Source organism: Colletotrichum godetiae (genome assembly GCF_030913485.1).
Source record: "Colletotrichum godetiae strain CBS 193.32 chromosome Unknown BDP55scaffold_47, whole genome shotgun sequence".
In the NCBI taxonomy this organism is placed as follows: domain Eukaryota; kingdom Fungi; phylum Ascomycota; class Sordariomycetes; order Glomerellales; family Glomerellaceae; genus Colletotrichum; species Colletotrichum godetiae.
In genome coordinates this window covers 211,973-227,869 of record NW_026851295.1, presented here as the reverse complement: position 1 = coordinate 227,869, position 15,897 = coordinate 211,973, and the positions used below count along the sequence as shown (strand labels likewise).

The window sequence follows — 15,897 nt, the reverse complement described above, 5'->3', positions numbered from 1 at the left end:
CTGGACTTCCAAGTCTCCGTACCTACCGAAACCCTCTCAAAACTTGGTCAGACTCGTCAGCCAAAAAGCAGATGGCTGACTATGGAGTGAGGTAGGTACTAGACTACTGGTAGGTACCATGTCGCATGTCGAAAAACCAAAAAGTCAAGCTATCAGGCCGAGCCGTGCCGTGCTTACACCCCCTCTTCGAAAGTCCACCGGTCAATCAGGAAGAAAAAAAAAAGACCGGACACATCATCCACATTGCGACTCGTCGCCCGATGTACTGTGTAGTCCTTGTTCATTTATTGGCGCTGTTGGAACAGGGGTGTGAGAAAGAGAGTCTCTGAACAACTGGTTCCAACACCAAGTCTCCGTACGTAAAGCTGGGCAAGGACTCAAGAGTGGTACTCAGCGGGCCCCAACAACCGGCCCCCTTTTTAGGAAAATGGTACGTCCGATGGGATCTGCATGACTGCGGGGGATGGGAGATGTTCACACACATGTGAGAGGAAGGAGAGAAAGAAAGGTTCCCCATGAAGTCCGAGTTGGCGAATTGGGACCCATGCGGATAGGACCTTGTTATTGTAACATGTTGCAACTTTTCGGGGCCCTTTTGGTCAAAAAGTCGGCCGCCTGCGTATGGAGTGACCATCACTATGCATATCCACGACAGAGCCGCTGCTGGACGCGCGGGCTTGCGTGATCGCGATGCGGCGCGTACGTCCCAAATATGGTAATAAGTTCCCGAATCATGTGTGAAGAAGGACGTCGCGAGGCGGGCATTGCTGCTTGCCGTCCGTGTCGGAAGCTTAGGTTCAATCTTAGTTTTGGTCTTTAGTCTTCGTCAACGCGGCCTACGAATACGGTCGGGTCGGTAGTTAGTATCCACAGTAATTCTGACCCGGTGGGGGGGGGAGAGAAAGGGTAAATTGGGAGAGGAAGAGCAATATCGACAAAGAATCATCTCGAAGACGGCCGCTCATGGATAGCCCTGCCACGAACCACATGGCACTTTCGATCAGGACGGCCAAGCTCGTACTCCAACTTTTTTGCAAGTCAGCCGATCCCAGGCAAGCTTCAGAAAATGGAGGGGGCTCATCTTGAGCAACTTGTCGGGGTTGAAACGAGATGAAGAACGCTCGTCGACCACGTCTCGTCATCGCTCACTCACCAGGCTTGTCCCGTTGCTCGTTGCTACGTAACGAAATCAAACGGGGTTTGCGTCCCGAATAGGGTGATCGCACCGATGAGCGGATGAACATCCCCAGTCGAAGCTCTGAGTGGGCAGGACGCTAGCAGACGATAACCACCAACCCCTCGAGAGCAAGAAAAAAAAATCAAAATCGTAAAGCCACAACTTCCAAGCCTGTCCCCGTTGCTAGTCAGTCAATTCCACATGGCAGCCATGATAGCTCTAAACCACAAAGGAGAACGCTCCCCACTCCGGATCTAGCAGCGCTGCTTCCGCGAACACTTGGCGGGCGGGCGGCCATCATTTTGCGCGTAGCGTGATTACAGGGAGAAAGAAGTTGAATAGGAGGTTAGGCGAAGGCAAAGGGCAGCAGGGGCAAGTCTGGCCTTGCAAGTTGCGCACTCCGCACTCCGTAGGCATCTTTCACTCTCTTGCTCTTTCTCACTGTCCAGCGGCCTGCTTTCTTCTTATTCCGGCGGGTCTGCTAGGCCACGAGACACGAGACTCAAGGAAGGGCAGCAGATATCAGGCCATCCCCACGAAGAGGATATGCAGCCCCATGTGCGATGACAAGATGCGGAAGTATATCTGTACCTCGCAGGTTCGTGGACATGCTCCCTTCAACCCCGGCCCCCCTGCCCTTCTTCGTGAACAGCGACGGCAACGGCGTGTTCAACAAGTCGCCGTTTCTGACCTCGCGTTGGAGGCAATACGTACGGCATGTTGTCTGAACGCGTGGATGTGTCAGGGCAAAATGTAGCATCCGTGTATAGTTCGGGCTGCAGCTAGCGATCGGAATCCCCTGCATGCTGTGGGTGACTCGATGCCAACTGCCACTAGACTGTTCCATCCCGAGTGTGTGATTGATGGGCGTTGGCGGAAGCGCGCGGAGTTTTTTGCAACAGCGGCGCGCACTGCGCGAACAATACAGGCCCTGTTCTGACACTGGATTCGTCAATGGCCAGCCAGGGTTCTCAAACTCTAAACCGCGCGACGGGGACGAGTTGTTTTCGTAAACGACGTGAGCGGTGGCAGCTCACTGAGCTCTCAGCTGAGCTCATCCTTCATTCACTGCGGAAGTTCCCCCGCGCGCGCTTCATCAGTTGTCTCCCACTTGCGTGTGAGGCTGTTGATGATGCCGGATGCAAATGGCGGCGACGTTCCATCAGCGGCCGGCCACCGATCATCTCCGCATCGCACAAGCCAATAGCCCCAATGGAAGACGATCCGGCACATGCATTGCTCGCCTAACCGCCGAGGCAGCATCACGAAATCATGTGCCGTGAATTGATGGAGCTCGCCTGTGTTGATTCGTTGTCTCCTACTCCTGCGTGTCCCGTTGTTTGTCGACAGATCGTAGGCAGTAAAACGATTCCATTTGGGGATCCGCCTTGTTGCAGGCCCTTTTCCCTCCCAAAAATATCCGCATCTCACCTCCAAAGGAGATGCCGCCGGTCATGTAAGCGGGGCAGCTACGGAGACTGTTGCTGCGTATGGATAGCCCCCTGGGAGGTTCACATGCAGATGAGAGATGATTTCGCAGAACGACTGTCACTGTGTGAGGAAAACTTCAGATCGATCAGAGCTTCAAAGTGGCCTCTGCCCCGTCATGGTGAGCTTGCGAGGAAAAGCCCAGTTGCGAGTAAAACAGCGCTCGTGCGTCCTCAGACACTTTAATTTGTCGACGCTGCAACTCGGCCAAGGTTCCTCCTGGGCCATCTCGAACACGTACGCGTAGTCGCTTCGTCCCGCGGATCGACTTGAGGACCGAGTGCTAATTCAGAATGAGTTCCGAAGAAAGAGCAGAGTTACCTACTGCAGATTAGCCACACGAGGAAGGAAATGCTTCTTCCTACTAAAGGTTATGTGCATCGGCAGCTATGTTGATTGATGAATGCGATGAGCCGTCTTGAGTTCGCAAGTCAGTCCCAACACGGATGAGGGTTGCATGCCGAAATGTGTGTCTTGTAAGGATATGAGCTATGAGCAACAACATGCAGTGTCAATCGTCAGATTGATGACTGTTCTGATACGCACAACCACTCTTGTCCACCTGTACGAGTGGAATCGTATCTCTCTCAGATCGGAAAGGGCGCCGCATCGAATTCGGAGGAACTTGCCGCTCGTCATGGTATTTTGCAAACCACGCAGCAGCCAACATGCATGTCGCCGTTCCCTACACAAACTTGGACGTGTGGGTGCTCGGCGTCTTTGTATGGCTGAAGATGCTTCACCGTAGTTTTCGGGTCCTGTACCCCGTTCTCGCCCTGTCGCGTTACCGATGAGCTGCATGGCATGTTCAACTCGTGAACTCCCAACATGAACAAGGGCTTGTCTGCCCTGTTCTGCTTGCCGCGAATGGGAGCGAGTCTGCAAAAGGGGTTCCACCGGGACACATTTGCTCAGGATGCGGCAAAGCAGTTCCCGCCCGCCGTGCTTGGGGCCGCGATGATATCAAAAGAGCTGGCCGACCTCGACTGGCATCATAAACCCTCAGCTGCCCGCTTAGAAAGCTTGCCGCCACAGATAGAATGATTAGCGTTCAAATATGATCGACTCCATGGCGCTGCCGCTTTCATCGAGATACAGGGCTGGTGCACATTTTCTCGTTGGCAACTTGCAAACTTCATGACGGCTTGTACCTCTATATCGTAGGAGTCGGACAAATACCCAGCTGTAGGAGCCGTTTTGATAAGGGTTGGCTGGCGCATCTTGAAAGTTTGGCCGGGGACTTCCTGGCACCACTATCGACTGTCTCGCGGGTCCCTCTACTAGGTCATCGCCTCAATGAATTGCCTGACACTGTCCCGGTTGCTCCGGGCGGAGGGAGCCGGGCAGCTCATTCGCAACAATCGACAGGCTTCTTGTCTTTTTGTGTTCTCGCTTGACTGTTTCTAGTTAGACGGTCCGATTGGAGACAGCCTGGGCTTCTGCTACACCAAAATTTCAGTTGGCTGTAACCAACAAGTTCGCGGGGTAAGAATATGTTCAGCAGAGTTAACTGATGCGCTCACCGAGTGCCTGCCACCACCTTGGCTAGACACACCCTACAGAGGCTTGCGTGTACGGATACAAGTACAGGCCGGATATCCCAGTTCTTTTTCTCAAACCCTTCGTTGACAAACCCCGTGTAAAGCCGGACAACGTGGGGTTCTTGGACAGTTAGCCGGGCAATTGTGGCTTGCTTCGTGAACCGTCATCTGCGCGCGAACACGACCGTTGAGTCTTGACAAGGTGAGTCCTGCCAGCCACCTGTGTTCACTCCGCCTCGCGCACTGTAAAGAGACCGTGTATTCCCTAGGTAAGTGGCATTGACATACATTGCCGTTGTCGGCGAAAACCGCCTGCGATTCATCTCATGTAGACATCTGTGAGTGAGAGCACATATCGGGTGGCATAGGATGCGCAGGGGCCGAGAGCAAGAAAGAAAAAGACACACAGAGCAAGTTGCTTGCGGCCTGGCAAAACCGCCAGCGCATCAAAATAAAATCAATTGGATGAATGATGGGTCAGATGGTTGGGACTAGAGGCGGGCACGCCGCTTGATCTGCAGCGGCATGCATGAGCAGCCGAGAGGACGAGGAGGCCGCAAGAGAGAATTGCACTCTGCAGGCATCAAGTGGATGGACAGGTGTCCGTTGCATGCACGAGATGCAGAAACGGCGTCGTCTCCCCGCTTTGGTCGATGACCGAGGAGGGCTGCGCCGCCTCGTCTATTGGAAGTCTGCGGCCCGGCTGTTGGCATAGACGTGATTCTCACCAACGAGAGCATTGTAGTCGTGTGCGATTTGTGACGAAGGGAGATGTCTTTCTGAGGCTCTGAGCGACATCTGCGGCCACAGGCAATTTGGCTGAGAGCTAAAGACCTACCACTGAAGAAAGTGTCATCACTTGACTGCCGCCAGCGTTGGGCACTTGACCTTGTTACCCTGGACCTTGTGTTGCTGTTATGAACTCTAGGCACAAGCCAGACAAGGACAGCTCTGCAATACAAGGTCATAGCCGGCGGAAAAGGTTCGAGCTACGAGATCGAACTCTACGGCGTCTCCTTTTCGCCTCACAATCGTCGTAATCAGAGCTGTTAGTATGTACGAATAAAGTCGGGTAATCTCCCTGGTCGTGGACGAGACGCGAAATTGAAGCCGCGGGCCAGCGGCCACAATGAACATGTAGGAGTATTATCCGTACGAGTACCTATGGGTATCCGTAGACCTATCGAAAAGGAATAGGTCTAGTAATGGCGATCGACGAGGGGCCGTTGCTTTGAGTGTTTCATCCTGGCTTGTCTCCGCTAAATGATTTGTTCGAGAAGGTCTGGAAGACACTCTGCTTGGTCCCCTATCCTACACTTTGAGATTGCGGATTGCCTGGCCTGGGTATTGGGAGCCCGTCAATGAGTTTGCCATGGTCAAGCGGGTGATTGCTCGGGAAGGGAAGAACAGGAGGGTTGCAGCAGACTGTGATCTTTGAAACCGCTTGAAGGAATCAAAAGTTAAGCGATGAGAATGGCCGGATGTATTGTGCGTTTGGTTTGGTTTCGCAGCATAGCTAGCAGCGGGCTGAGGGCTCATATGGTGTGATCCATGCCCTTAGCATCATCGACGCCTTTCGCCGTTTGGTCCTTTCGGGCCTGCTTTCGTGGCAGTTTTGCGTTGTCGTATCTGTACGAAGCAGTCGCTGATCTTCTCGGCCGGCAGCCGACCCGGTAGCTCGCATTGCCCGGCAGGCGGTATTCTTCCCGTGATAGACAATAAATGGCACGGCGGCGCGAGGGTTCTGCAGTTTTGCAATTCAACAGCGCCGATCGTACGCCAGCCAGTCGCAGGCCCTGATGTTAGGTTGTATTCTATTCTTTATTATTGGCGCTGTTAATAAGACCTCAAGCACGGACACGGCAAGGGCGGTCGATGGTCCACTGGCGCCCGTGCAAAGTTGCGGCGGAGACGGCACCGTATGTCGGAGCCACGTCCGACGTGAGAAACTAGGAATTTGTATGAAGGCTGGGGCGGTGACGGCTTCTGCCCAAGAAGGTTTGGTCAATGTGCTGAACCCGTATCGTGATAGGGCTAGTAAGCCACCGCTAGGTGGAAGCGCACTAGGAGCACGAGAAAATTGACGACTCGTCATTTTCTTGCAAGACTAGGTCTCGGGGCAGGCCACTAGTGTGTCTCTGATTAGCGCTGTTTGGAGATGTTGGGCGTCCATCATTGCAATAGAGGAGCCTGGGGAGGAGCCTCGAGGCTTGTGTGATGAGTGATTGAGCAGCAACGAAAGGCAGAGATTTCATCAGCCAGATTTGTTGCCTTTGTGTGTTTTCCAGAGAGGGCTGACAGCGTAGCCCTTGCTATTGGAAAAGGCTGCAAGTCGACGAGGTAATAGGACGCGGAGCCTAGGCGTGTGGTGTAGTACGAATACAAGCAACGGCCGTAAACCTTCTCGAAGTCGGGGGCCCTGCACAGGATGTATCGTATGGGTGATAGCCGGGTGGTCTGTCAGGTACATTGGGCGGCCGGAGGAGGCGCTTTTTCTGACTCTGCCACTTCCGTGCCGCACTTTGCATGTTGCCGTAAAACGGTGCAGCTGCATGTCAGTGCTAGGCCGCCGGGGCTTGGCCATCCGTGGCCGCAAACCAACGCCTCGATCCGAATCGGAATGGTCGAGATAAGGTCAAGTACGTAACGTTGTCTCTGACAGTCATCAATAGCGCATGTGGAGAGCCGTGATGTGAGGAGAAGAAGTGTTCTGGGACACCATGCTCACGCAGTTGAGAATTTGATTTCGTGTTGTCCAATGGATGGATGGCTGCACCCCAAATGATGAGTTCATAGTAACCAGACTCCCGTATGGTTCTGCCCGAAGGGAGGGGGGATGTGCAACTTCATCCGCACTGTTGACGGATAGACTTCAATCCCGTATTGCGAATGAAGGCCTTTGGTGGTATCGCGTAAAATAGGCTGGGTTCTGTTAACGGCATGAGTAATCATGTGTTGTTGGACTTCTGATAGACTGGCTGTGTGTGTGTGTGTGTGTGTGTGTGTGTGTGTGTGTGTGTGTGTGTGTGCGTGCTTTCAGCCCCACTGCCATAGTCGCTAGAGGCGAGACATGAAATTGAACGTCGACCGTTGAGCCAACCGCCTCAAAACCCCATCATTATCTCCATATTCCAGGCAGGTACTCCGGACGGGTACTCCATAGACAGTCCTCCGTAGGGAAAAGTTGGCTGGGGTTGGGATCTGCAGTTCTTGTGTTCGTAATTTCGTACTGTGCGGCATGCCAGCGTTCCCACCACTTTTGCCGCGTAGAAGCCATGTGGGATGGATGGAGCATTCGATGCAGAACACCACACCAACGTGATGTTCACGCAGGACCACGTTCTGTTCCTGAAGCACTGGCAGCCAGCTGTTGGACAGCAGCCCAAGATACCTTTCACTCGTGACAGCTGGTCTTCGCAGTGAGGGTGCGGCGAGTGGTAGGAAGCAGTAAAGAAGATGTTGCTTTGATCCGATATTCTCTAGGGACTTCAAGGGTTCGAATTGGGAGGGAGGGTCGAAGACTAGGCACGGGCCAGTGAGCGGCGGCAGGCCCCGTCAGAAAAGCAAAGCTCAAGATCTTCGCGCGGCGTGCGGCGTGCGGCCTGCAGGTGGATGGAGTTGCCAGCACGGAGTAGTGCCATGTACTATGGGGATGAGGCGGACTTAGAAAGACGATGAGCCGCCATTCCCCGTCTCAAGTCGCCGTCTAGCGTGAGTGTCCGCTGTCAGATATGGAGATGGAGATGGGCATGGATGTGCAGGGTGCTGCTGTCTTGTGGTGACCGAAGATGGAGATTTCCGATTCTCCCTTGCATGTGTGGGTGAATGGGTGTGGGCAGCCCGTTGCAGTTTAGCAGTCTCCGAAACGATCATCGGCCTTAAGCCTCGAGGTCAACCGTAAACCGTACATTGAGCGCAGAGTGCGGGTTGTCAAAGTCGAGAAGGTACATGCGAACCCCGGCACCCGTCTATTCGAAGCCGAAGCCGAAGCCCTTCAACTTTGTAGGTCGTATTGCAGTTGCGCAGTCCGATTTCGATTCGAAAGCGAGACCAAGAGCAGAATGGACGTTGCCCGTTGAAGAGGGGAATCCGGGATTCAATGGGACCAGATGAAGATGGAATAGTCGTTCACAGTACTCTGTACTCGCAGGCAGGTACGCACCGCACCATAAGGTAATCCATACCTTCCATCTTGGATTTGATTTTGAGGTGAGGTGTTTTGTGGTGGTATAGAGTAAGGTACGTACCGTACCGTCCGGTTCACGAGGTTGGAAGGTTCCCTGTGCGCTTCTTTCCTTCCTTCGATCCATCCTTCCTTCCCTTCTCCTCTCCTTCCCGTCGTCTCCTTCCAGTCTCCATTCTCCAAGGTCCATCATCCATGGCTCCTTCCGTCTTCCTCATAGTGACAACAGTATACCCCCGTCTTTTGCGGAAAGAAGGTGTGGATACGTACCGTCGCCGCGCTGACTTCACCCCCAAGGGGCGTGGCTTTTCTATACCTGACTGTGTGTGTCCCCTTGGCCCTTGCCCGGCCGGCCATCTCCTCACTCGTTCTCTCCAGTCTCCAGTCCGATGCGATGCAGTGTGGTCCCTCGTCCTTCCTTGCTCTCCTCATTCGCAGTTCACCCCCCCCCCCTGCTCTCTCACGATAGAACTCCATGCTACCAGTCCGGAGTACGTACCTCAACACTCCACAAGTCCTCACTCTTCCATGTCTCCTCTCCTTCTCCTCCTCTCCTGCTTTTTTGCACTGGCTGCATCCCATCTGCATCCCATCTGCATCGCTCTCGCATACACACACCTACGGATACACATACGCATAGATACTGGCACAGTACTCCGTACTCCGTATACACAGGAAACCATCAGTAATAGACCAACAGCAGCAGTCCCTTTTTTCTTTGACGGCTGCCTTACATTGCTACTCCTCCTCTACCGCCCTTTCTCTCCCCTCTCCAATCTCCTCCTGAGCTGTTGAACAAAGTCCCTGGCCTCCCCGGTTGCCCGCCCTGCCACCCCACCATCCTCCACTTCATTCACATCGCACAACTCGGCCTCCTCTCTCTCCCTCTCTCATAATTGAATGCTCCTTCCTCCGTCTTGTTTCGTCTTCTCTGTTCTTTGTGCATCGGAGCCATTGGTACCACCCCTCTCTCCATCGCTCCCCGGAAGCAAATACGAATACACTCTTCCTGCAGAAATCATATACATACCTCGCCATAAACTCCATACAACACATCCGCGCCGTACCTTACAGACACACGGTAGTCTTTGTTTGAGACCCTCGATTCGATCCAGCCGTTGAGATCGAAAACACTACGAGTCCCTCCCCCCCTGCCGACTCCCCTCAAACTCCAGAGTAGCATCAAGCCGCCTCACCTCGACAAACAAGCCGTCGCCGAAATTCTCCTCTTCACCTTTCCCTCCCAGCGCTAGCGGCTTCTGTTAGTGCCCTTGACCCCCAACCTTGACGCCAAGCATACGAAGGCATAGAAACGGTACATCCACTTGGCCGCATTTCACACATGAGCGACACCGACCTAACTCTCTTCTGACCCTCGTAGGCCCTACTACTGTCCTGTAGCCTCTGTCCCTCCACTCCATCAACCTACCTTACCTTACCTTACCACGCTTATTACCTGCCTATCCATCCACCGATCCATCCTTCATCATCCACATACCTTACTTTATATCTCACCTACCCTTTTCCACCCTCGTCTCCATTTCCATCAATCCGAGGCTTGGAGACTTCCCGCGCAGATCTCGCCTCTGCTTCTAGTTGCCGATCACACTCGTCCAATTACGGCTCCTTTTCTGCCGACGCCTCTAGCACAACATTCCTCACATCTTTTACTGCCTATCGTTTTCTGCCCGACTCACTTCTGCTACGTCTCTGCCAGCACGAGACCGCCGCTAGTCTCGATTACGATTGCCGCCCAAGCCCAAGCGCAAGGCTTCTTTTTACTCTTCTCTCTAGCATCGCCTGTCGTAGGAACCAACAACTCTTGAGCATCTATCTACCGGCTCGAGGACTGTGGCACCAATACAGTCACAAAAGAGAGAGAGAGAGGGCCTAGACACGCCAACGCTTGCTGGCGGACCATGCTTCACCCTTAACCGTGTCGATCTCTTCCTCTCTTCCCACATTTCCCTGTCGACGACTCTGCAACGCCGATCATCGCCCCAGAATCCACCAAAGAATCCCCTCAAAACCTGCTGCATTCGCTGCTACGTTCCATTGCTCGACAACATCCCGATCCAAACCTGCCACACTTTCTGCAACTAGACGTTGAGGGTCCCCAAAACACTCAACGCCTAGTTCTCGACTGTAGCAACCACGGCCAGCTCACAGAAGAACGAAGACCAAGACTTGGTCATGGACGCCCTCAAGAACATCGTCAACAATGTCCCCGATTGGCTCAATCGTCTCGACGAACTCGGGGACCAAATAGACCAACGCCAAGTCGAGCTCGCTGCCCTTGGTGCAGACAGCTCGACGCGATCCATCAAGAACCGCGGCTCTACCGAATCACTAAAGCCGAAGGACGAACCTGCCAATGCCATACCCCCAACAGCCGACGAACTCAATGCCGAAGAGGCCGATGCCCAACGAGTCACTGGAGCCAAGACACCTCCCCAGGATGAACCGAAATCCAACGACCAACCCTCCAGCCCGAGCAGCGGCACGCCGTCTGCCCTCAAGAAACAGACCGAGCAAGCGATGGCCCTGGCACAAGCCCGAGCCCGTGCTGTCGTAGAGAAGAGACCCCGCCCGAATTCGGTTTTGTCAGTCGAGGAAGGCGCTCCGATCAAGTACCGGTCACGAAAGCTGGTCATGGTCTACTACGACAGCTATGTGCAACTGTTCTTTGAAGAGTTGGTCAAGTTTGTATCGGCGAGCCGCAACCTGATGCGGAAGGCGAAGATGGCAGCAAAAGTGGCACAGATTCGTCGCTTGGCGGAACAAGAGTTGCCCGAAGACGACGACGGTGATAAGGCTGGCGACCTCCAGCCAGATACCAACAACAACGCCTCCGACGCGCTGCCGTCCTTGCGGTATATGGGCACAAGGCGGATGGGACCCGGCGGCCGGAGAGGTCCTTCATATACGAGAGCCGGACAGGCCGGCCGGGGTGGCGCCATGATGGGCGAGGGTGGTCCGGATGCGTACGACGAGCTGGACAAGTGTCTCGAATACGTGCAAAATCAGTGCGAGCACGCGGCACATCAGTTCCTGCGTGATGGAGAGTGCTCAGAAGAGGTTGGCAACATCCAACGTCGGTTGGCGGAGACCAAGGAGCTAGCCCTGAAGGAAATGGAACGAGTCCAGAAAGATGAGCCCCAGCTGCTCAAGGCGGCCAACGAGGCGAACAAGGTGCGGACTCTTCGACCAACGAGCATGCGGCGGGAGCTCACGGCCGCCAAGGACAGCAACCCACCCATCACACCAAGGAAGCTTGAAGTTGATGCAAAGATTGAGGCCGAAACCAAAACGCCAGTCGCCAAGACAATTGAGGTGGATATGTCCAAGCCTCTCGAGGCGGATGACGGGCCTATTGAGGCCGATAACGACGAGGGCATTGACGACATGGAGATAACCCTGCCGCCTCGATTGAACTATCGATCTACGAGGGCGATGCGCGGCTAGATGCCACCATTGAATTTCGCAACCCATTTACAAAGACATATTTTTCCATTTTTCATCTTAATGATTGAAACGGCCTCAACTGGGGAACAGAGGAGCATTAGTCGGGACCGACGAAAAACAAAAAACCGGGCGGGAGGTGGTGGTGGGTGGTTAGTGGGTTTTCCATCTGAAGAAGGCACATGGGGAGGGGAGGGTGCCAAAGATTTGCGCCAATGATATCAACAAAACAACATGGCATAGCATAGCGTCTGCTTCTTCACCATCGCTCGAATTGCATAGGAGGTCGCTTGCGTCGTATATATTTGCACTGAGGATATGTTTGCAGAGAGAGCAGAAAGAGGAAGGAGGTGGCGGTAGGGTTAGCCATGGTGCGTGAGTTGAGTTTACTGTGAAGCACAAGGCGAAGGAGTTGTATTTATTCTACTTTCTCTAATAGTTTGGGGGAGTGGATGTAAGTCAAAACATCTCGGGGGCAGTAGGCGGGATGTGTCTAGCCTGCTCAGAAGCAAGGAGGGTCTCTAGTTGACCTGCCGAGTCAATTGAAAGGTTTCTTGCATTCCGAATGTCTCCGCCTATCGAGTATGTGCTCTGTTTGCAAGTCCAAGTTAATGATGCTGTACTTCACATACAAAAGTGAGTATTCGTCGTGTTTTATATGTGATAGGCACTCCCAATACCCGCCGTGGCATGGCAGGTAGTTGAGGCGGATGAATACCTCTCATCCACTCGACCTGAATCGGTTCCTCACTCTATTTTCCTTCTCCCACCATTCTGCAACATGCTATGTTTCTTGCGTATGAGTGTTACTCGTGGCGGCCGCGAGGATACCGGCGCCCTTGATTCCGCCGTCATGGCAGGGACTCAGGATGATCCTCACTGGTGCATCCGACCCGCCCGCGCTGTATTCCAGCTTTACGATCTTGTCTAAAAAGTCTTGCGTGTCGGCGAGGTAGTCTTGGAAATGGGAAATGCAACCGCCTGTGTAGCCCACACCCAGCTCCATGGCGGGAGGGATGCCCCGATGCTTCTCCAGGTCTTTTGGGAAAGGAGGAGGTATGTCGTCTGCGAGCTTCAAGAGGGCGAAGGTGGCGGCTGCGACAATACCCGCGGCGCGGATCTCGATTGCTTTTGCGATGTGATAGAGGGCTGCTGCGATTGTTGGTGTCCATTGGAAGGAGGGATATGATGCCCCCTTTTCTGCTTCTACTTCTCCTACTGGGAACTCCTTTTCTAGCTTGGACAGTAGAGGGGATGGGTCGGAAGGATTCTCATCGGCAGGTTTGAAGTGGCTCAAGAACGTCGTCGTCAGCGCGTACCTCAAGAGCAAGCCTGCTGGTAATGAGAATTCATCGAAGCCAAGAATGGTACGGAGATAGTCGAGTAGAACGAGGCGGCCCAGCTCGCCGAGATAGCGGCCGGCTGTCATGTACTCCAGGGGCTGGAAGCCAGCGATCTCGCCCGGTCCGACGAGGGCCTCGTCAAGGGCCGTATCCCATGCCGTGATGAAGTCTAGTTCGCGTAGGGGCGGAGCCGTGCCGCGGATGCTCCATTCCGTGTTGACAGCGATGCGAACGAGGCCGGCAGGTTCGCTGGGGAGGGTGCTTACAGCTGCGGGCCACTTGTTTTGGCCAAGGGCGGTAAGAGGGAGAGGAATGGTGGCGTTGCAGCCTGTGCCGACGATGAGGCCCATGCTTGCCTTCTTGATAATGAGGGACGGTGACTGGGATATGGATTTGGACTTGGACTTGACCTTGGGCTGGGGTGTGGACTTGAATTCGTCGAAAAGATAGATGAAGGTGACTAGTGTTGAGACGGAGTCGTTTGATATGGCGGCGACGGAGATGGGCGGGAGAGGGCGGCTGTGCATTCCCTTGGACTGGGCGTTGCGAGCTTTGTCGTAGCCCCTGATTAGCAGAGGACCTAGCATTGCGTGGCCTTTGATGCTGAAGCCTTTTCCCATTGTCATGATTTGTGCATCGGCGATGGAACGCTGGATCATGGGGAAACTGAAAGTGATGCCCAGTGGAATGGGTTCATCATCGTCGGGCAGCAGGGATTCCTTGCGGGCATTGCGGACGACAGATGCGATGCGGGTGCCAATCCAGTCGAAGAGGAGCTGGGGATCACCTTTGGCATCTGCTTTGACGCCGTCGTCTATGGGCCATGCTTCCTCTTTGAGATAGAGTGTTGAGGTCGGCGATGAAGATGATGAGGCAGTTCCATTTGGTTTGGACGGGGATGAGGATGTCTTGTTGGCGTTTGTCTCTTCTTCGGGCTGTAGCTCGACGAGGCCTACCCTCAGATTCGTCCCGCCGCTGGCATTGAGGTCAGTGATCTGATCAACATGCCGAAAAAGCCTTACAGCATGGTGAGATGCGTATGAAATGGAGACGGGTGGCTGATGTTGGTGGGGAAGGGTTTATGCGACGTACATGTCAATGGCCAGGTGTCTAGAGTGCGTTGTTAGCCTCAGTATCAAACATGGCAAAGCACACCCCGATTTCATCTCAACTTTGCACAACTCTTGCCACCGGATGATTTAGAGGAATACTTCAGAAGAGATCACGGGCATCCCAGGAGGCTAGGTCGAGTGGAGATAAAATCAAGGGGTTAAAGGAGGGAAACATCATACCTTCTATGACCTTTTCGGCTGACATGTCGTAAGATGGACTCTGAGATGGGCGTGGAGAGGAACTGGTCATCGGCATAGAGAGCGAGGTCTCTGAAATTAGAAAAGAAGTGACTGGACAGTGTATGAATCTTGCGGGTGTCGACTTGGAGGGGCTGCAGGAATTGCTGCAGGGCAGAACTGGGATCCATGTCGATTGTGCTCAGGCGCCGGGGTAGTGGTGAGGCGTGAGGCGTGAGGCGTGAGGCGTGAGGCGACGAGGTGATGAGGCTGTTGTTCCCTACGTCTCTGGGCCTGTATATCTCTGAAGGGTTGTCTATGTCACTCTGTTACTTTCGCTTTGCTTTGCCGAGTCCAGGATTGGTTGCTTGGTTGGGCGGGTACCCGTTTACGAATTCGGAATGTTCGCGTGGTTAATTAAAACAAAGCTCTACGAGCAGAGACTCGAGTCTAGCTTGTTTGTCGGGAATAGAAAATCCAAAAGTTGAATCTGACGTTTGAAGTTGCGCAATGTGTGGAAAAGGAGATGGGAGAATGACAATATGGAGCATGGAGTATGGAGCAGGGCACGTTACACTCAGCTGAGATGCGCCTGCTCCATCGTCCACACCTGATGTCAGGTCCTTCCCGTCGTAGCTCAGCCCAGAAGAGGAAGGGGAGCTCCTCACCACCGTTTTGTGGAAAGCAGGTGCGGGTGGGGATGACCTTAGCCACTGAGTCACTTCCCCTTAGATATAAGTGACTTGAAGTTGCTAAGAACGTGGGTATCGATGTCCCTTGCTATGAAACCTGATATCTTGCCCGAATATTCTACCTCCTGTCCTCGTCTCTACCTACCTTAAGTAATCAAGCAGCTTTACTACTGTTTGCTGTTCAATCGTCGCAAATAAGGTCCTAATGAGGTCAGATGGCGGTACAGTCATGGGAAAGAAGCATCTCGCACTGTTACATCAGCGCCAATGGACCCTCCCGCACTTGACGAATGCAACAGCTGATAAGATAAGGCAGTGAGGAGCCGGCGGGAGGTTCGCCAGGAACGGGCAAGAAGCCCCCGCTGTTGCCCGTTGTTGCTGATGGCGTGCCGCCGGACATGGAGCTCAGATGATTGAAAGGTGGAGATATGAAGATACTTAGATTCAAAGGCAAAGTCGTGCGTGATCTTATGTACTTTTATAATCTCATCGAGCTTTTCCCCATCTAGCTAGCACCGACGTTCCTCCAACGTCTCTGAGAGGTACGGATCCCAGACTCTTATTGGCTCAAGGGTGCATTGTGCATTGCGCGCATCCTGCGTCTCTGTCGCAATCTCACGGACACACCAACCAGTGCCAGTGCACCACCACTGCACCACCCCTCGCGACGTTATCCCGTCATTACTAAACTTTGCTTCGGGGGACCATCTTGCAGCTTCTTT

The 15,897-nt window shown here is 53.7% G+C and overlaps 2 protein-coding genes across 2 annotated transcripts; one reads left to right on the top strand and one right to left on the bottom strand.

The window, feature by feature from the left end:
• Nucleotides 1–10,582: 10,582 nt before the first annotated feature.
• BDP55DRAFT_696864 (uncharacterized protein) lies at nt 10,583–11,854 on the top strand (the record flags this gene model as incomplete). Its single annotated transcript, XM_060577619.1, has 1 exon — nt 10,583–11,854. The coding sequence occupies one exon, from the start codon at nt 10,583–10,585 to the stop codon at nt 11,852–11,854; it is 1,272 nt and encodes a 423-aa protein (XP_060425438.1).
• A 390-nt stretch (nt 11,855–12,244) lies between these two features.
• On the bottom strand, nt 12,245–14,856 carry BDP55DRAFT_294912 (hexokinase-1). The gene is made up of 3 exons (XM_060566573.1): nt 14,487–14,856; nt 14,287–14,304; nt 12,245–14,169 (listed from the first exon to the last, which is right to left on the bottom strand). Exons 1-3 carry the CDS (start codon nt 14,672–14,674, stop codon nt 12,636–12,638), a joined length of 1,740 nt encoding a protein of 579 aa, XP_060425437.1. The 5' UTR covers nt 14,675–14,856; the 3' UTR covers nt 12,245–12,635.
• Between the last annotated feature and the right edge of the window lie 1,041 nt (nt 14,857–15,897).

What these genes read in the sequence shown, in the direction of transcription:
- BDP55DRAFT_294912 (XM_060566573.1), bottom strand. Translation starts at nt 14,674, where the DNA reads ATGGATCCCAGTTCTGCCCTGCAGCAATTCCTGCAGCCCCTCCAAGTC.